Below are 21,601 nucleotides of genomic sequence, written 5' to 3'. Positions count from 1 at the left end.
AGTATAGTCTAACACATACATATGGTACAGGTTCTCGTAGGCACCGTCTAACTGTTTGCATTACTCTAACACACGTAATATAATTAATCAGGAAATTGTATCATTTTCATATTTACGGTAGGACTGCACTACTAATATAAAATAAATAGCACATCGTATTTTAATGAGAAAAAATAGAAGAGATACACAATGCCGTCTTATCACAAGATTGACGCACAAACACTTGCAATCAGCTTTCCCAGCAAACTCAAAGGACAAAGCACTTTGTCCTAAAACAAGTACAGCCAGCCCGGACGGCAAAGTTGATAGCGGGCGTCCCATCCGCGTACGAACCTAAGCCGCCCAAAACCGGCCACCGAGGGGAAGACCCAAAAGCAACGCCCAGACACACCTTCGGACACGCCTTCGACACGGCCCGCTTCAGCAGAGACTTTAAAAAGACTGGACACTGAGATAACACAGATTTTTTGCTGCTCGGAAACATGTAGCCTTGTTTTAGATCCAGAATTTTCCCTCCGTCGTCTGTTTTTGCCTTGTTTTTTACCATTGTCGACAAATAAATTGTCAACCTGTTTTCGGTGAGTGTTCTTCAAACTTTTGAAACATGGAGTCAGTGCAAAGGGTTAAAATAATAAGGGGACGCGCGAGATTCTGCCCGGCCGGCGGGCGCACGCGAGGCAGCGTCAGTCGAGCATCACTTGTTTTGGCTGGCGCTGTTCCCGAGTGCGTCGTGGCCGGGGGGGCGAATTTCAACAGAAGGCTATCAAGCGATCACCGTGAAAGAAACGCCGAACCGTCCAAAAGCAATGCAATGCTTGAAGCATAAAGGTGGAAATACATAATACAAATAAATGTGCACAAACTCACCGGCGGTGTGTGTCTCTTACGGCAACGTGACCGTAAATTAACGCGACGCCGACCCGCTTATATGCACATCCACACCCCTTTCCCGATTGACAGTGGATTAACCCTTTCGGACAAGATCGTAGATCACGCACAATTTAAACACGCTTAACCTAGCGATCACAACAACAACAAGTATGATCGGGGATTGCCACGGGTTAGATTTCGGCTAACGTCGCTAGCTTCGACTGTTCATTTCACAACAGTTGGCAGCTCTGCTTTGACAAAGTCATCAGTCATCTATCCAAAATCACACTTACTTTTTGGCAAATCCTTGATCATAAGCAGACCGGTTGAGGAAACAGGCATCTCCGAAGTGTTTGCAGCAGAGAACACTACTCGATGATGGCGTGAAATTCATTCGCGTCGTGCGAACGAAAGATGTCCATTTACGTGCCCTGCTATCCTTTGGCTAGTCATACAAGTTTTCTTTAGATTGAGAACAATACATCGCCACACACCGCCGTGGCATCTTACCGAGAAGCAATGCAACAATACTGTTCTATGGCAGACTTCCCTCGCAGATCTCTGTGTGACGTAATTTCCGAAGATTGCCGAAGAAAAGCATTTTCGTTGTCAAGGGCGTTGCCATGGGTTAAACAAAGAATCTGGAAGGGTTGCGTTAAAAAAAAAAATGAAAATATGCTTATAATTGTTTAGCCATTGATATTATTCAAAAACATGGTTGGCCAACCTTACTTCACATATCCGCTTTAAGTACAGGGAAAATGTCGCTTTCCGTACGCGGAATCAACCTTTTTTTTTTTTTTTAACAGCGGCATTTCTTAAAACTTGGTCGCCTGCATGATGCTCTCCGTGCATTCGGTTTTGTTGCCTCGTTTGCTAGCTTTTAGCCACATATTATGCAGAATGGACTCTGCTGTAGGCTCCTCTTCTGGCTTCCCTCGTAAAAAAGCTGTGCAAAGACGTCGTCGCCCGCAGCACACAGCCAAGAACAGTTAACGTTACTGTTTACATTGCAGGGTTTCCCTTAAGATTTTTTGAAGCTGTGGTGCGAGTGTGTGGGCTGCACCAAGTCGTGCCGCTGCAAAATTGTTTCATTTCATGACAAATGAGATTTTTTTATGAACAACATTCACTTTTTTCCAATAAGAACCATAAAAAAAGATCTATTTGCAAAGTTTCATTCTGGCTAGGAACAATTGATTTTCCTGGATTTTTTTTGAGAAAAAAAATAAAACAATTTGAGGGCTGTTTTATTAGCAAAATCGGCAATAGGTGGTCCATTAATAGTCAAAGTCAAAATATGAAGTATTTCCTTATATGTGGAACTGATTCTAAAATACAAGATACCTTCAATATTGATTTTAACGGAGGCAGCAATGCGCTACATAAAGGACGTCGCTGCTTATTCAGCAACATTAGCCCTACGTGATAATGCGATTTTTAAAAATTCTCGTCATAATAGTACAAGAAAAAAGTCTATTACTACGAGAATAAACTAATAGTACGAGAATAAAAATCGAAAGCATCTTGTGGTTTAGAACAGTGGTCCCCAACCAACGGGCCGGGGACTAGTACCGGTCTGTGGCACATATGCTACCGGGCCGCACAGAAATAATGATTTATTAACGACCGCATTCTGGGCTCTGCCTCTTGACACACCATTCTGCCTGCCTACCCTATTGACTAGTCCAAGTAGAGATATGTGGACGTAGCGCTCTAGTGGTGGCCTCAATTACTGTGGTGTTTACACACCTCAACCCAGCATCAGTCAATGTAAACATTAACGCTAGCTGCAAAGGCAGACGGGGTATTTCCGGTCGTTTTGCTCGGACGCTCATCCAAAAGGAAAGAAAATCAAAATATCAAGATAATAATAAAACTGGATAGGATGTCGTCATAGAAATCAGTTGGAGCCAGCATCTATGTTTTTAATATATCTATGCGCCCTTAGGCGTAGGCGCATCAGATTTGTTACTGGAAATGATAAGCCCACATGCTAGCGAAGATGACTAAAATGGGGTGGCGTAGCTCAGGGTAGAGTTGTTGTCCCCCAACCTCTCCGCCCTGATGAACTCGTCTAAGTGTCCTTGAGCAAGATACTGAACCCCACCTTCGTGTGTCAACAGTAGGTGGATGGCGAGATAGTGTAAAGTGCTTTGAGGGCCTTGAAAGGTGGAAAGGCGCTATCCAAGTATAACACCATTTACCATTTAAAAATACTGACGTCTTTGGACAGCTGTTTACAGGGAAAAGGCCACCTGACGAGAAGTCCACTCTGCATAATATGTGCCCAAAGTTAGCAAAATAGGCAATGAAGCCTTCAAAGTTGCTTCAGCACATAGAGACGAAGCACCCTGAAATAATGGATAAGCCTTTAGAATTTTTGAAACAAAAAACCACAAGCATGAAGGACAGAAACAATTAGTTTGGGCCTCCAATCAACAAAAGCAAATACACTGAGATCATCATACCTCATGGTGAACCAAATGCTAATGCAAAGAAACCTTTCATGATTAGAGAGGAATTGATTATGCCTGTGACCTAGATATTTGCTGTCAAGTTTTACGAGAAGCCGCTGTTAAAAAAAAAAAGTTTGATTCAGTGTGTAGTAAGTTACATTTTCCCTGCACTTAATGTTCGTTTTTTAGCCCTGTCGTGTTATTTTATATTTACTGTATTTTTCTGCCGGTCCGTGGAAAAAAAGACCCACATCACACCGGTCCGTGGTGCAAAAATGGTTGGGGACGACTGGTCTAGAATGTATGCAAAGTGCGTAGCGGCTTACAGCTACATTACCCTTGAATAATAACACAACTTTTTTTCTGGCAGCAATAATACGCCTTTAATCTCTTATTTTTTAAAAATTAATTTATTGTTTATTTGGCCATAATACTCTGTCGTACTGTATCACCACAACAATAAAAGTCCTTCTGTTAACGGACCCTCGTACGTTGACAACTTTTTTCTTTCCAGATAGAAGATGGAAGAACATAGTTGTTACTTGAATGTCAATATTAAAGAGCATACGACATGAGAAACAAAGTCTTAAATGGCATTATTATGTGAATTAGAATCATATTCTGAGACGATTCGACTATATACAACAATTTAGCAAAGCACAGATGACGAGAAATTAGTATTTTAATCTGCTGGTTAGCCACGCCTACCATTATAGGGCTTTAGCGTCCCCAACAGGTGGATGACGTCAGCGGTAGACTGGGCTCATTGGTTTTACTATTCAGCCCATTGAGGGGGAATTAATCAGAACGAGGAAAACGCGACGAAGAGAGCCGTAAAATGTCATTGTTTCAGTCTCTCTACTCCAATATTTTTACAGGATATTCTTTTTATCCAAGTATTTTTCCCCAATAGTTATATAAATGACTTGAGAAGGACCAGTCAGCCCGTCGAGGGGGAACTATTCACAACGAGGAAACGCGACGAGAGCTGCAAAATGTCATTGTTTCTGTCTCTTTACATCAATATTTTTACAGGATATTCTTTTTATCCAAGTATTTTCCCCAATTTCTAAATAAATGGCATGGTCATGACAAATAACAGTCTTGTGCTAAATGGAATATGATATAATAAAAATGAATTTATTCAGAACGACATGGCAAAATTACTCCATAATGGTCAAAACTGTCGACTTCACCTTTACTGTCGCACCTCCCGAACGATATTTTACGACACCTAAATCAGACATATGTCATTTCCCCGGCTTCGGAGAATGTAAACAAACCAAAAGGCGTGACAGCTAGCCGACATGCTAACCCGAACCGAGTGATGTTTCAAAGTCTTCGAAGCGGAAAATCACACATAACTAGCCTGGATTATTTGACATGACGAGTGGGTTGTCGATTGTCTTCGCGGATCGGCAAGATGCAAGACCGAAGCCGGAAGTCACTCATTTTCATGGCGCAGGATTAAAAAAAACGAAATAAATATAGTGATCGCTTCCACACACATCCAAGCGGTCCATATCATTCAGGAGCATAAAATACCGTATTATAAAATAAACATGCTTTTTCGTGTCACGTGCACTTTAATGGCGTTTTCACAGGCTTCAAACAGAATTACGTTCATTATCTTGAGATACCTTTCTTCCCAATTTCCAACTCTGCGACGACGTCGTCAGGCACAAGCTTGCCAAAGAAGAACTGATGTGATTTTTAAAAAATTTGGAGTGTAAGGGAACAAGTCGTATTTGATATGCTTTCAGACGACTTCTGGCAAATTAGTGCGTAAATAATGAGCTAAATATAATCATATAGATGTCATGTTAAATTATACAAATTAAAATTGATTAATTAGAATGTATCTTTTAAATGCAGAAAAAAACATCTCATTTGCAAGACGTGGCAGCTTTTGTTATGGTATGGTTGTGCGGCACACCCTTCATTGACTGACGCTGGGCTGGTAGAGCCATGAAAACACCCCTGTAATGGTGGCCAACCACGAGAGGGCGACATACACAAATCACTAGCTGGATTAATCATTTGTTTCAACATTTATTTCAATTTTTTCATTTATTTCAATATTTATTTCATTCTTCCACTCTCGTTCCCCTTGTAACTGCATGAAATAATTTTATCTGTCATTGGCTCATCAAACTCGATGGACGAGGTTTGAGTTGATCGAGTCGAGCCATTTCTCTTTCTTTCCCGATATGGGTAGCATTGTGGAGGCTGGCCTGATCGCAGTCATAAACTAAATTCCTTTTTTGTAAGCCACATGCTCAGGGTCCGAATTTTCTGCGTCAACATATTCTGCTAAGTCTAATAAATCCCCAGAGAGCTCGTGCAGAACCTCAGCAATCGCTGCCATGTGGTGAAGGTGAAATAAAAGATAAAAAGATTTCATTCAGTACAGAGGTAGCAAGAATGAAATAAATAGAAAGTGAAATAAATAAATGTTGAAATAAATAAATATATATGTTGGAATAAATGATGAAATAAAAATAAATTAATAAATAAATAAAACGTGAAACAAATACAAATTTAAATAAATACATAAATATTGAAATTAAAAAATACATTTTGATATAGAAGCATTTTAACGACACATATTATCATTCAATTTTTGCACATCTGGACCACCATACAAAGCCGTCGAGTCGCACATGAGAGGAAAAAAACACTAGCACCTCTCTGTTTACATTGAAATAAAATGAGTTCTTTTCTTTATCACAAATTGTTGGGGCATGCTTTGGTCTTCAATTATATTTTCATGCCGTCAATAGGCTAAGAGTTGAGATTTATTTTCACTCTCTGTGGATTACATTCAAAATGGAAACGGTGTCGAGTCTCAAGTTTTCCAATGTTTTAGGCATTCATTTCAGAACGTAAAAGCCATTCATTTACTGCCCTACGCACATACTTAATATATGGCTTGGCCTCTTTTATGCTTTTATTCCTTTTTAATGTGTTTTATGAGACTGTTTTTGTTGATGTTTTCCTGATTTTAATGTGGTGTCAATCACTTTGAATTCATTTGTGTTGGATTGGATGACAACAAAACATGATTAAACAAAAAATGGGCAAGGAGGAATTTTCTCCAACAGAAAACAATTTTGGGGACACAAGTTTGCAAATGAAGAAATAAGAATTGTTTGCGGTCTTGCAGATCTATGTGTCAGCCAAGCCTGTCGTCTTGAGCACCAGGAGTCTTCATTCGTCAAGGGGGAGGAGGAAGAGTCGCTATACATCAAGGAGGAAGAGTCCATTCCCAATGAAGGTCATCCCAAGCATTGTTTTTTTCCTTAAGATGAGGCAGAAATCAAATATGGTACCTTCTCATTAGTACGAAAATGTCTTCCAGTCTAATATAGTGGATTTGCTTTCTTAGTAGCTGTGCAATGGACTCGTGAACTGACGTAAGGTTTGCGCCACGGCATCGACTTGACTATTGTTTGCCGATAGAAAGATTTATTTCTATGTAAAGAAATTTGCTTTGTTTGAAGTTATTACATGAGGTAGATATATTCCGCGCAGTTACAAGTGTGTAACAGACACACTGAGTAGCGCAAACAAGTGCGTAACGCAATGTCAAACACACTGATGGAAAACATCTGGTCACTCCAACCACACCAAATCAAGTGGAACATTTACTCATAGGGGTGTGACAATTAAAGTTGTGTGAAATTTCCAGATTCTTAGATTATTCGCGATTCGGCCGCTGAAGATTCAAGAATGATTTACAAACATCCATATTCCAATTATTTAAATATGCTAAGTAAAGCGGAACTAAAAAACAGTCAGCGCGGCCTTCGGGACGCAATAAGGAATGGAATGATAGTAAATATCCACCACAACTCATGCCGCTAGATAAATCGCCGACAGCCGCTACAAACAACGCCCGGATCGGGCATGAAAATCTCTTACCTTTCGGTCAAATTCGCCGTTGTGAAGTAAATAAGGCCAGAAGTGGCTTGGCGCGGCAGCGCTTACCCCTTCCGCTGTTTGATGCTGCGTGTGTCAGTGACGCTATTCCAGCGAACCCAAAAACAAACACTCCAAACACAAGGCGTACTTTTCTTCAATTTACTGAGCTCTCAAATCATGGTAACTGAAATATACCAAATGAATACATTTAAAACGTTATACAATAGTATTTTTCCATGTGTGAGTAGCTTCAACGGGTTAGCTTCATGAAAAAGTTCGCCAAAAACAAAACACACATTTTCCTTTCAAATTCAATATACAAACTAACTAAAAACTTACAAAGACAAATTCAATTCAATTTTATTTGTGTAGCCCAATATCACAACAGGTTTGTCATTTTAATACACAGTCGAATGTTAGCCTTGGCTTAGCTGGGAGAGCAACTTTGTTGAGGTTATAATCAGGCATGAAAATCTCTCACCTTTCGGTGAAATTCGCCGTTTCGAAGTCAAAAAGGGCGACCTACGTGAATTGCGTAGATCCGAGGAGAAATTCTTTTTGGGCGGAGGAGGGGGGGGGTCAGAAGGTTTTATTTAATTACTATTATTATTATCATCATGTGATTAACTTAGTACATAAACTGAGCACTTAAGAAATCGGTTGTTTAAAAAAAGTGACACCTGGACAGTCAGCAAATCCTTCTAGATGCTTCGCTGACGAGAACCAATCATCGGCCCAAGCTGCGTTCCATTATTCCAAACGCGCGCACTCCTGGAGTGCTCGGAGAGCCTTTGGTTGCATTGCAAAGCTGCGAAAACAAAAAGCAGGCCTTATCCACACCGGGGCAGACCAGAGCGCAGCATACACACTTGCCTGTATTTGCCAGCAGATTGAATTTGGTGAGTAATGGTTTCAATCGTTTTCATATTTTGCGATATAAAAAAGTTACTGCCATTCGTTGCAGCTTGCGTTGAACACTGCCAGAGCTAGCCAAATCTCCCATGAAAAAAAATGACTCCCGTTAAATTGGCGTCAAGCTTGTGTATTTAGCGGTAATATAAACGAAGAAACACACTGTTGAGTCAAATTAAGCGGCATGCTCTCGGATGGAGAGGGCGCATCGCATCGCTTCCGTCGTCCGCCTAAGACGCGTTATTTTCGGCTGGGACTTGAGCTGACGGCCGGTGTCGGCACAACACCGGCCCGACGAGTGGTGGGAATGACTCTTGTTTCTTAAAGCTTTTCAGAAATACAGGGATCCCTCGTTTATCGCGGTTAATGGGGACCAGAACCCGCCGCAATAAGTGAAAACCGCGAAGTAGCGCCCCCCATTTTTTTGTGCGTGTTCAATAAGGGTGCAACGGTTCGCGGTTCAAAACCGAACCGTACGGTTCGCCCTGTACGGTTCAATACGCCTTTATGAACCGCGCCTTTTCGGTTTTGAAATTAATTTATTCGGAACGCTTGTGGAATGAATTGGTCGAGCTCTGTGTGACTGTGCGACGTGAAGCACAGCTGTGGAGAAATTCCCGCCGCAAGTAAATGTCCGATCGCTGTCAAGCACCTGTGTAATAGAAGCCAAGTAACGCACTCTCTCGCTTACGAGCGAAGTGAAAGTGAAACAAGAAAGAAAACAAAAAGCTGTGGCGAGCGGAGGAGTGTAGAGTAGAGCCTAGTTCGGGCCTAAAAAATCCAGCCCGACCCGAGCAATTAACTTAACTTGCAGGCCCAAGCCCGAATAAACCCGAAATTTTATTTTTTATTTGTATACCCAAGCCCGAAAAAAAACGAAATTTTACGTTTTATTTGTAGGCTCGAGCCCGAAACCCCCCCGAAAATGTACATTTCATTTGTAGGCCCGAGCCCGTTTTAATTGTGAGGACACGAGGAGGAGCAAATGCGGGATGCGATGCGTGGTTGCGTTTTGTGTGATCACATTTGTGATGATGCCTATGTGCATAATGATAAGTTAAAACCTCTCTTTTGTAACAAATTCTCCCAGTTAAACAGGACTGTAAGATGCATAATCAATAAACATATCGTTTATATTTGTGTGTCTGTTCTATCAGGTGGATAGTTCCTGCGTCATTTCCTTGACAAAATACAGCAACAGACATTTATTTTAATTTCTTCGAGTTGGCAGAAAAAAAACACAGGTTTTCTTCATGTTTAAATCGTCTACATATTTTTATGATAATTATAAATGCACGTACACAACGAAATAACGCTGGAAAGGTTTGTTAAATATATTTCTGTTTGGGATATTGTGCTCACATGGAAGCGCCTCTCTGACAAGGAGAGGAACAGCAGCATATACAAAAATAAACTAAAAAACTTTTAAATAACATTCTTTATTTTAATGACTCGCATCAGAACACACAAAAGAACAACCTGCCTTAAGTAGCACTGAAACAAAATAAATAATCACATTTTAAGGAACACCATGCACGAACTCCACGATGTCCTGTTTAGCACGAAGAGGTGCAGCCCTCGAAACAAATGATAATAACGATGTTTGGCTAATATCATCTTTTAGGCCAGTACAGTTTTTAAAATGCCTGCTCAGCGTCAATGTGCCAGTCTTTCTACTCTAGTACGAGAGCAAAGCGCAACATTTGTTGCATTCTGCAAGGCCGACACTGTTTTCAGTCGCATCTTCCACTATCAATTAAAATCCTTTCCACACACCACTCGTGGATTCTTGCCTTTGCAATCCCCCCGTCGTTAGTGTTCTTTTCACCTCTTGGTGCTCTACATCGAAACTCGAAAAGGAAATACCAGGATGCAGAGTTGCAGACTCACGGAGAGCGCTAGAGCGCTAGGGGAAGATTAAAAGGAGGGCGGGGCCACGGCGTTCATGTGCGCAAACAATGCACTGGCTGTGATTCGGCTCATGATAGGGAGTACCAAAGCGCCTTCTCTCTGTTTTATCCAATTTCTTTATTTTATAACAATTATTCCTTAGTTTAACATCCATACATCATTTTAGTATACAAATATATATTTATTTAAAAAAAAAAAAAAGATGGCGAGAGAGAAGTCCGGCCCCTACCCGACTCGAACGTAAATGATTGACATTTCGGGCCGGGCTGGGTCGGGTCGGGTTCCGGCTCGGCCTCAAGTTCTAGGCTCTAGTGGAGAGACCGAATTTTGAGGAAGCACCGGCTTCTTTCAAATCTGCGGTGTGGCAACATTTCAGCCTACAATCTACGCCTAGATATCTCATGCATATAGAACTACATACGAAATGACAGGCTCGGTAGCGTTAGTAACAGCCGCCATTTTAGAGCAGTAAACTTCTCAGAAAAGCTCTTTTGTAGTGAACCTTCCTAGCGAACCTAAGTACATTTTTATCTAAAATACTCCTAAATCGGCAAAATCTTGACTTGAGTCCATCTGTAAAAAATCGGCAAAATCTTGACTTGAGTCTATCTTTAAAGGATGAAACTGTTTTAAAATGTTCACATGTCGAAAGTAGACAGAAGGGAATTAATGCAAAAACGGGAGCAATTTTATCATCTTTAACGGTTGATTCACAACATTAAATGACCTCCAAACATAGCCAAGGTTACTATGTTTTTGTTTGTTTGGTTGTTTGTTTGTTTTTTTGAAAAAATGGGAAAAAAAACAAAAGAAAAACATGAAAGGTGACACCAGTTACTTTGCCAAGTAACTTTTTTATTACTGTGTGTGTATTTCAGTAGTCAGTCACTACACTAGCCAAAGAGCTAAGAGGCATTTTAACAGTCGAAAATGTTTACATTTTAAGTGTTTATATCATTTTCTCAAAAGCAAAATAAAGGCAGTTAAAAAAAATTTTTTTTTAAAAAGCAAAACGCAAACCAAAACCGGACCGAAACCGTGATCCCAAAACCGAGGTTCAAACCGAACCGTGGGCTAACTGAACCGTTGCACCGCTAGTGTTCAATGTATTTATTCAGATTTTACATTGGAAAAAAGATACATATATATGACATGTTTTTTCACTTTTTTCACCAAAGTATCATTTATAAATGGTTTTCAAGCACTTCAAAATGTAAGAATTATGAAACAAGAATAAAGTAGTAAGAAAATGCTTGGCTTTATTAAATGCTTCATAGTGAGTCTACTCAAACCCTCTCAGGCTTTGTTAAACGGTGACTGACACCATGTGCTAAGTTTTTCTTTTTATATATATTTTTTTGTTTGAAGCAACTTATTTGATTGAATAATAAAGACACAAATGTCCTAGCCAAAATGTGGCCCAAACGCAAAACAACATTACTTCAATGGGAAAATTTGTTTCAATCAAGAAAAATAGTTTTCAAATGCTTTTTTTGTCTCAAACTTATTTTTGCAATGAAAAACATTTTTTTTATTGAAGTTAGTTTTTTGGGATTAAAAGTATATACTGTATTTTGATTGAAGCAACTTTGTTTTTGATAGAAGTAACTTTGTTTTTTGATTGAATAATAAAAACACAAATCTATCTCCATCGCTATTGAGAGAGAAAGAAATTAAGAAAGCTTTAAAACTAAAAGCCACCGGGGAGTCTGTTTTTTTTTTTTTTTTTTTTTTTTCCCTTCCTTCAATATTTATATTTCATTACATAGACATGCCTCGAAGGGGAAAGGAGATTGAGGGATAAAAAAAGGAGTTGGATGAGGCTGCTAAAGGCAGTGGATACCTCATCAGCTGGGTGAATAGCAGACCTGGTAAGAACAAGTTTGCAAGGATAGTCGGGTATGAAATACAATTATAAACACAATTACAATGTTATTTTTCTATAACATTTTATGTCATTGCTTTATTAATCATTAGGTGCTAGAGTTGTTAAGTATGGATAATAATGAAATAAAAGTTTTGAGAAAACTGCTGTTGGTGGCTCAGTGACCATCTGATGTGGTTTGTTCTCAGATGAACAAGTTGAGGAAGGACGTTTTGATGCAGAGGTTGAAGGAAGAAAAGAGGCAGACTGACTGAGTCACAGCCAGAAAGTGTTGATGACAGTTTTGATTTCTATTCACTGTTGCCCCCTCCCAATTAAAGTATGTCACAGTCGCAGCCAATTATTATCTAAAGCTGGTTAAAATTGAAGTTATGTTGTTTTAAGGTGTATTAAATACTTGTTCATGTGCCCCTTTTGATCTACGAGCACCCGCCCCTCCACCGGTCTCTGCACGGCCCTGTTGAAACACAGTGTGGATCGACAGAGCTCAATATTTTGTTGGGGTGTACAGTGTACTGGAACATACAGTATTTCCTCCACACCCTTCTCACCTTTTTAACCCTGACCCATTTTCATGCCTGTATAATCACAGCGAAAAAACAAATTTGAAGTGGAAAAAGATCGCTAATTGCGACAGATGATCTTGCCCTAAGCACAAATTCACGTTCGCTGGACGGGGAGAGGTCTCAAACCCAATGTTATTTTTTAAATGAATGCATTTGCCAGCATATTGAATTTGGTGAGTAATGGTTTCAATCGTTTTCATATTTTGCGGTGTAACAAAGTTACTGCCGTTCGTTGCAGCTTGCGTTGAACACTGCCAGAGGTAGCCAAATCTCCGGTGAAAAAATAGCTTCCGTTAAGTTAGCGTCAAGCTCGTGTACTTAACAGTAATATAAAAGCAGAACTGTCATCTGATCACTTTCTTTCAGTAAAGAGCAATCTAACGCATTCATTTTTCTAAATCAGTAATCGGATTAAAGTTAATTTCCTTGATGCCTGTGCATTACTATTTTGTTATTGCCTCATAATGTATGTAGAATGAAGAATACTGTAGTCATGGGAGTGACATCGCATGTTAAATTTTCGAATCGGAGATGGGGGGAAAAAACAGGTCATGTGTATTACCGTGCTGCATGAGCCGTGAGCGCTGGGATTTTGCGGCCAAAACAACATAGGCTTGCTACCTCACCAGGATGCAATGAAAGAGGCAGGAGCTGTACTACAAACGGCTGCATTTGCTCACTGGAAACACAGCTATTACTCCACATTTTTGTCTAGTAAAGATGACAAAAATATCTCCGTGTGTTGCGAATTTTGCGCTGGTTGAAAAAGACTGTCGACCGCTAAAAGCATCCAATTCAAGCACTACTTGGAATTACAATTACATTAATGCGACGAAACTCGAAACAAAGGCTACATGTAACGAGACAGCCAGTACTTTTGTGAGTCAATGGTGGTTATCACAAAAACGTTTTGGAAGACTCAAATTCTCGGCATTTAAGTAATATTATATAATATTGGCCAGAATCTCGTTATAATATTGTGAAACTATAACAGAAACATACACATATTCAATACTCAATATTCAATAAACTACACAACACACTTATATACACAACTGTTATATGGATTACATAAATTGCTTGAGCTACTAGCATTAGCACAGGCTGGCTTCTATAACACAACAACAACTAAGGACCGTTTTGTACATACAACTTTTTTGCACAGAGATGTTTATATACCCTCTGTTCATGTTATCATAAACATAAAATACTTAGAAATATATTTCCGGGGCAGAAACGTAACAGAAAGCATTCACGAGTGTCAATGCCACCTCTAGACACCAGACTGTGGAAGTGAATGAGCCAAACTGTGACAAAAAAAGATGCAACGAATTATTCTGACCGGTAGGTGGCACCAACACATTGCGAATGGTCAACTGATTTCCCATACTGATGCATATAGGCAACACACTGTGATTTCACCTTTCCAACATGATTATTAAACAATTCTTGAAAAAAAATATATATATCTAAAATATGTAGCATTAATATTATAGTATACTACTACATATAAAGTTGTGTAACTAATTATTGAACCCCCAAAGTAGACGGTGTTTTTGCAAGTTTGACATTCATTTTTAACCTTGTTTATAGACCCTACCCACGTGATTTCACAACTCCGCCCTCCTGACTGGTGCCGCCCAATTGTCCGTCAACACATCGTGTTTACCTGTTACGGCTACGTACATTCCTCCTATTTACGGCGTGTTTTTCTGCTCGTTAACATTAATAATCAAAATGGTGAAGGCATGTGTGGCGGTCGGTTGCAATAACGGTGAAGATAGACGGAGAGACTTGAAGTTCTACCGGATTCCGAGTGACCCGGTGAGTAGAGAGCGAGATGGGCTGCTGCAATTCGACGAGAAAACTGGGCCCCAAACGATTACCACAGATTATGTAGTAGTCATTTTATATCTGGTAAGATGCATTTAATATATATTTAGAGGGTTTGGGGTTGACAACCACAATTAAGATCATTGCTAGGCTAATCGCCGACAACATACACGTATGTATGTAGTGAGAGTGCTATCGCTAAACCATATAAACATTAAAAGCCCTAGCTCCATTGACAAATGACATGAAATACATTAGACTTGACAGTGGATGTTAGCAAGAACAAAAGATTTTGAATTGAAAATTTCGTAACTCACCTTTCCAAGCACAAGATAGATTCCTGCCGAATTTTTGAATTTTCGTGGACGAGGACCTGTTTCACCCAACCAGCAACGAAGTATTTATAAGCCTCCAAGCTCTTAAAGTTTTTCAAACTTTCGTGAGAATAGGCTGATTTTGTGTGGACAAGATAGTTTTAAATATCAGGGTAGCTAGCAGATGTCTGGCAAACACGGCGCAGACAGCGGGTCGAAAAACATCGATTTAGGCATCAAATATGGATCTGACGAATGGATAAACTGAAGCTTTTCCACATAACGTCTTTTATGCAACGCATCAAGTGAGTTTACGGCATCCGAAAGCACCAGGTCTTCCATGAAATGCATTATAAATTGCTCGATCAATTGAGACCATTGATAATACAGACACAAAATGACGGACAAGGGGGCGGAACAATACAGCAATCACGTGATTTTATGACGTCGGTGGGTAGGGTCTATAATCACATCAAATAATGACATGACAAAGATACAAATAGAGCTGAAATTACCAAAATATTTTTGGAAATATTCCAATTTATGGCCTTTCTGTGATTACTTCATTGACAAAATTATTCAACCCCTTAGGTAGGTATAACTTTAGCACTTAGTACAACATCCTTTGCAACAATAACATCCTTTAGACGTGAAGCATAGCTTGACGCACGTATCTTGCAGTGATCCACAGGTATCTTTGCCCATTCCTCATGGGCAAAGGCCTCCAGTTCATTAACTTTTATGGGCTTTTGTGCTGCAACTGCCTTCTTAAAGTACCACCAGAAATTTTCAATGGGATTTAAGTCTGGTAATTGCGATGGTCACTCCAGAATCTTCCAGCACTTCTTTTGCAACCATGATGTGTTAGATGTTGAGGTATGCTTAGGATCATTGTCCTGTTGGAAGGTCCAACCTCACCCAAGCCTCAGCTTTGTCAATGAGTGCATGGCATTTGCAGCCAAGATCTCCTGGTATTGAACTGAATTCATAATACCTTGCACACGCTGAAGATTCCCTGTAGCTGAAGAAGCAAAACAACCCCAGTGCATGACTGCCTATCCCCCCTCCGCTCAGTGCTTCACAGTAGATAGGGTGTTCTTTTCCTCTCAATACTTCATTTGGGGACATTCTTGAGTCACTTCCTTTTCAGAAGAGGTGGGTAGCGTAGACAAAAATTTGACTCAAGTAAGACTAACGTTACTTCAAAATAATATTACTCAAGTAAAAGTAATAATCCCAAACATTTTTTACTGAAGTACTAGTAAAAAAGTATTTGGTGTGAAAAATACTCAAGTAATGATTAAAATTGTAACTGCTTAAATTTTTGTTTGCCTTTTTTTTTTTAATCAATAAATTATAAAAGTTTAAATTGCCACTGCTTGCACCTGAAGGATGAGGGCGTGTCAATGCACGATGACTAACAGCCAATCATTGCATTGTTGTCAAGGTAATGATAGCCCAGAATGCATCTTGTACGAGCGCGTACATACACTCTCTCACTCGCTCTCTCAGCGAGTCTGTCACGGTGTAGTAGCTGGATAGACGGTCCATAAAATATATCATTTGTCTTCTCGTGTCTTGCAGGTTTCAGCAAATATCTTGGTCCTGGCGCTCAACAGCTAAAGAGAGTAGTACAACTTCCAATCAAAAAGGAGGAGGTAGAGCTGACATATATTAAAGAGGAGGACGATATCACCATGTCGACTGGTGAGCCCTTGAATAGCGAGGATAGTCCGAGTGAGGCCAGCGGAGCGATGGAGCCTCCAAGCAGCAGCTCAACAGAAGGATCGCAAGCACACATTTTCATCACACCATCAGATAGAAATGGCCCCACGTCACTCTCACCTTACAAAGATGATGGTCAGAAGAAATCTCACCGTGACGACAAACTCTGCAAATGCTCTCAGTGTGGGAAAACCTTTGTTAATATTTATAGTTGTCGTATGCATGTAAGGAGCCACACTGGCAAAAAACCTTTTCCCTGCTCAATTTGTGGTCAAGGATTCAATAGAAAGCCAAACTTGAAAATACACAGAAGAACCCACACTGGTGAAAAACCTTTTTCCTGCTCAGTTTGTGGAAAAAGATTCACTCAGAAGAGCGCCTTAAACACACACACAAGAACCCACACTGGTGAAAAACCTTTTTCCTGCTCAGTGTGTGGTCAAGGATTCTCTCAAAAGCCACACTTACAAAGTCACGAAAGAACCCACACTGGTGAAAAACCTTTTTCCTGCTTAGATTGTGGTCAAAAATTCACTCATAAGAGTGCCTTAAAAGTACACACAAGAACCCAGACTGGTGAAAAACCTTTTTCCTGCTCAGTTTGTGGTCAAGGATTCAGTTGTAAGAATGCCTTAAAAGTACACGCAAGAACCCACAGTGGTGAAAAACATTTTTCCTGCTCAGTTTGTGGAAAAAGATTCACTCAGAAGAGCACCTTAAACAGACACAGAAGAACCCACACTGGTGAAAAACCTTTTTCCTGCTCAGTTTGTGGTCAAGGATTCTCTCAAAAGCCACACTTACAAAGGCACGAAAGAACCCACACTGGTGAAAAACCTTTTTCCTGCTTAGATTGTGGTCAAGAATTCCGTTATAAGATTGCCTTAAAAGTACACGCAAGAACCCACACTGGTGAAAAAACTTTTTCCTGCTCAGTTTGTGGTGAAGAATTCACTCAGAAGAGCCACTTAAATCAACACAGAAGAACCCACACTGGCGAAAAACCTTTTTCCTGCTTAGCTTATGGTAAAACATTCAGTTACAAGAACATCTTAAACACACACACAAGAAACCACACAGGAGAAAAACCTTTTTCCTGCTCAATTTGTGGTCAAGGATTTAATAAAAAGCAAAACTTGAAAATACACACAAGAACCCACCCTGGTGAAAAACCCTTTTCCTGCTCAGTTTGTGGAAAAGGATTCACTCAGAAGAGCACCTTAAACAGACACAGAAGAACCCACACTGGTGAAAAACCTTTTTCCTGCTCAGTTTGTGGTCAAGGATTCTCTCAAAAGCCACACTTACAAAGTCATGAAAGAACCCACACTGGTGAAAAACCTTTTTCCTGCTTAGATTGTGGTCAAAAATTCACTCATAAGAGTGCCTTAAAAGTACACACAAGAACCCAGACTGGTGAAAAACCTTTTTCCTGCTCAGTTTGTGGTCAAGGATTCAGTTGTAAGAATGCCTTAAAAGTACACGCAAGAACCCACACTGGTGAAAAACATTTTTCCTGCTCAGTTTGTGGAAAAAGATTCACTCAGAAGAGCACCTTAAACAGACACAGAAGAACCCACACTGGTGAAAAACCTTTTTCCTGCTCAGTTTGTGGTCAAGGATTCTCTCAAAAGCCACACTTACAAAGGCACGAAAGAACCCACACTGGTGAAAAACCTTTTTCCTGCTCAGTTTGTGGTGAAAAATTCCCTCGCAAGGATTGGATTAAGAGACGTGTGTGTTGGTGTGAGAAGCATTGGCAAATGACTGTTTTGCCTGTCATCCACGCTGCCTTCATCAGATTTTGCACAGAGGTCAATTGTAGTCTGTAGAGTTACCTCAAATCCTGTTGAGGATTGGCAGTATTGGTGCCTTACATGTGAAAATTATGATTGGCTCACAAATATTTGTTACTTGCGGAGGGGTGATTATACAGTATATAATTTAAAAAGTTACTATTACTGCCCTTGATTGACAGTGACATATTATGACAGAGTATTGGGGCCAAATAAAGGGAGGGAAAAAAAGGACTACGAGATTAAAGTTGTACTCTTACTACAAGAAAAAAAGTATTATTACGTTGGGGTACTGTAGCTGAATAAGGGGCTACGCACTTTATGTTCATGTTCCTTAGCTGGTCTCTCCAACAAAGCATCAGTAAAATAATTCCATTGATTATAATTTGATGTAGATGAGCTAAAAGATAACTGATTTTCTTATTTTGGAAACTGATTCTAAAACACAGCCTCACGAGATGCTTTCATTATTGTTGACTATAGTGGAGGTGGCAAAGTGCTACAGAAAGTACGTTGCTGCTTATTCAGCTACATTACCCCTACGTAACAGTGCGACTATAATCTCGTAGTCCTCTTTTCTTTATTTTGGCCTGATACTTTTTCGGACAAATTGGACAATAATGATAAAAATTGTTAGTGCTTTTAATCATTCAGGCCCACCCACGTCGATGAAAATCTCTCAACTCTGCTTCGAATGTAAAGTGCTTGTACTTCACTGTGATTAATTTTATTCATTATAAACAACTTTTTATTCAGGCTTAACTTCCTATTCCCTTTGTTCAGAACAAGCCTAATTATAATTATAATATTATAACTCGAAACTAGGGTTGTAACTAAAACCGATACTTTGTTATAAAGTTGATTCTTCGATTCAGAAAATGTGACTGTACTGCCTTTACTGCAATACCCAAAGGATCGCCGGTACCGACGCGACAGATCTGGCTGCTTCTTTTGTGCGTCATATGAGGTGACACAAGTTGCCAGACAAGCGGTCAATTACACCGCTAAAATGCGGGTTGTAAATGAGCAGTTATATGGCAATCCAGGCTGTGCGAAAGAACAAGAATAGAATTTAACTTTTTTTTTTTTTTTTTTTGCCAAATAAGGTCCCTTTTTTTAGGACACCATAACCTAATGTCCAAACTGTTGTTTTCTTCAACCATCCCACAGATCAAAAGATCCTTGTGTCATCTGCAAATAAAACCAATTTTAGTATTCTTGAAACTTTACGTATATCATTTATATAAAGAATAAACAGTTTTGGACCTAACACTGAACCCTAGGCGACGCCACAAGCAATGTCCAAGCATAATGATGAATAGTTACCCTCTTCAACCAGTGTAGTGCCACCCCCCGATCCCATACTCTTCAAGTTTATTAATCAAAATGTCATGATTAATAGTGTCAAATGCTTTAAGAGCTAAGAATATTCTGAGTGTAATTTGTGATCAATAGCATTACTGATCTCCTTAAAATATTCAATGAAAGCTAGTGATGTTGAACTGTTTGCCTTAAATCCATCCTGACTGTCGAAAAGTAAGTTATTGGTACTTATGAATTTATTGTATCTGTTGTTGAATAATTTTCTTAAGAATTTTGGAAAATTGTGGAAGTAGAGAAACAGGCCTGTAGTTTGTGAAGTGGTGTCTATCTCCAGTCTTGTATAATGGCACTACTTTAGCTATTTTCATTTTGTTTGGAAATTTACCCGTTGAAAATGATAAGTTACAGATATATGTTAGTGGTTTTAAAATCCCCTCAATGACCTTTTTCACAACTGCCGTGTCAATGTCATTTGAATCAGTGGATGTTTTACATTTACATGTATTTACAGTGTCAATTATTTCTTCTTCCACCACTGCTGGAAGGAACATTGAACTGGGATTCCTTTCAATGAGGTTTTCATTCCACTCCTCAGATGAACTTTTTTTTTTTTGGCGCCACATTTGGTCCAACATTTACAAAGAAATCATTGAAGCTGCTGACTTTCATCCATATTATCCTTCTTCACATCATTTTCCACAAAGCATTGATGAAAACTTGCTTTGCACCATTTTTACTAATTCCATTCAATATGTCCCACATTCCTTTAATATTGTTTTTGTTGTTATACAATATTTTACCATTGTATTCTTTCCTACATACCCATATGATATTGGTCAGTATATATTTATATATTTTTTTCTGCCTCTGTATTTCTTTGTTTTATGAATTCTCTATACAATGTATTTGTTGTTTTCTGCTCTGCCGTTGTATTGGGCAGGTTTTTTTTTTTGTTTTTGTTTTTTATCATATAATGATGTGAATATATTCGGAAATGTTTCATATACACAGTCAATGCCAATTCCATTGCATACATTTTCCCAAATTTGTGCCAATAAATTCTTTTTGAATGAGTTCCTCACTTGCCTGTACTTGACATTCTGCTCTGGCAACTTTCTTAGCTAGGTGCCGTTATAAACTGTAAAAACTGGTAGGTGATCACTCATACTGTTAATTAACAGTCCGCTTACGGGATTACTTTCAATGTCATTGGAGAACACATTATCAAAGTAGCACTGTGGGTTGTGATTCGACTCAGTCTAGTGATTTTTGGACACATACTCATACTGTACATGGTATTGATAAATTCATCAACCGATTGGTACTTGTTTAGATTGAGAAAATCAATATTATTTGAAATCCCCACAAATGAACACAACTTTTTGAATGGCTGTTGAAAACATTTCTCCTATCCAGTCCCTGAATGCTTCCATACTAGAGCCTGGTGCTCTCTATATTCAGCTGATTATGACATTTTTGCTTTTTCATCATCTAATTCAATTGCTATATATTCCAAAAGGTTATCAACCATAGTTTTCATACTTTGTATAACTTTGTAGTTCAAATTTTTATCTACACCCAAGGCGACACCTCCTCCACTCTTATTCTTTTGGTGTAAACTCATAACCATCCAGTTCAAAATCCATACCTTTATCTGCTTTGAGCCATGTTTCGGATATGACAATTATTTTTAATAGTTTTATAAATTCATTCATACATTCTCTCATATTACTGAAGTTAGCATAGATACTTCTGCTGTATTACTGATAATTTATTGTTCATTTTAATGGTAGAGTTGTACTGTTCCTCATGTAATAGCAGCAGTTGATGTTGGGATTAAAAAAGAAATTATTGCTTCGATATGTTGCATTGTGCCCTGTGATTGGCTGGCAACCAATTTGCTAGTGTACCCTGCCTACTGCCCGCTGTTAACTGGGATAGGCTCCAGCATCCTGGTGTGCATATGTATTGGTTCAGGTGATACACCGTTCGATTCAAACCTTTGTTTTCAAAAACTACTTAAGAAACATTTTGAAAACTTCAAGAATAAATGTCTGGATTATATAAGCAAATTTATATTGCA

The 21,601-nt window shown here is 39.2% G+C and overlaps 1 protein-coding gene across 3 annotated transcripts in view; it reads left to right on the top strand.

The window, feature by feature from the left end:
- LOC130928024 (oocyte zinc finger protein XlCOF6-like) overlaps positions 1-20,563 on the top strand; it is a 28,658-nt gene extending 8,095 nt beyond the window's left edge. For 2 of the 3 annotated variants that reach the window (XM_057854203.1, XM_057854202.1), the window contains exons 2-3: positions 6,496-6,606; positions 16,259-20,563. In XM_057854203.1, the coding sequence (XP_057710186.1) occupies positions 6,496-6,606; positions 16,259-18,231 (2,084 nt within the window). In that variant the 3' untranslated portion in view covers positions 18,232-20,563. The remainder of the gene's footprint in view (positions 1-6,495; positions 6,607-16,258) is intronic. The other variant, XM_057854205.1, reaches the window with a different exon arrangement.
- The last annotated feature ends 1,038 nt before the right edge of the window (positions 20,564-21,601 follow it).

This window comes from Corythoichthys intestinalis, chromosome 13 (genome assembly GCF_030265065.1).
Source record: "Corythoichthys intestinalis isolate RoL2023-P3 chromosome 13, ASM3026506v1, whole genome shotgun sequence".
NCBI lineage: Eukaryota > Metazoa > Chordata > Actinopteri > Syngnathiformes > Syngnathidae > Corythoichthys > Corythoichthys intestinalis.
Note: the sequence above shows the minus strand (reverse complement) of the source record. Positions and strands in the feature narration are given on the sequence as shown.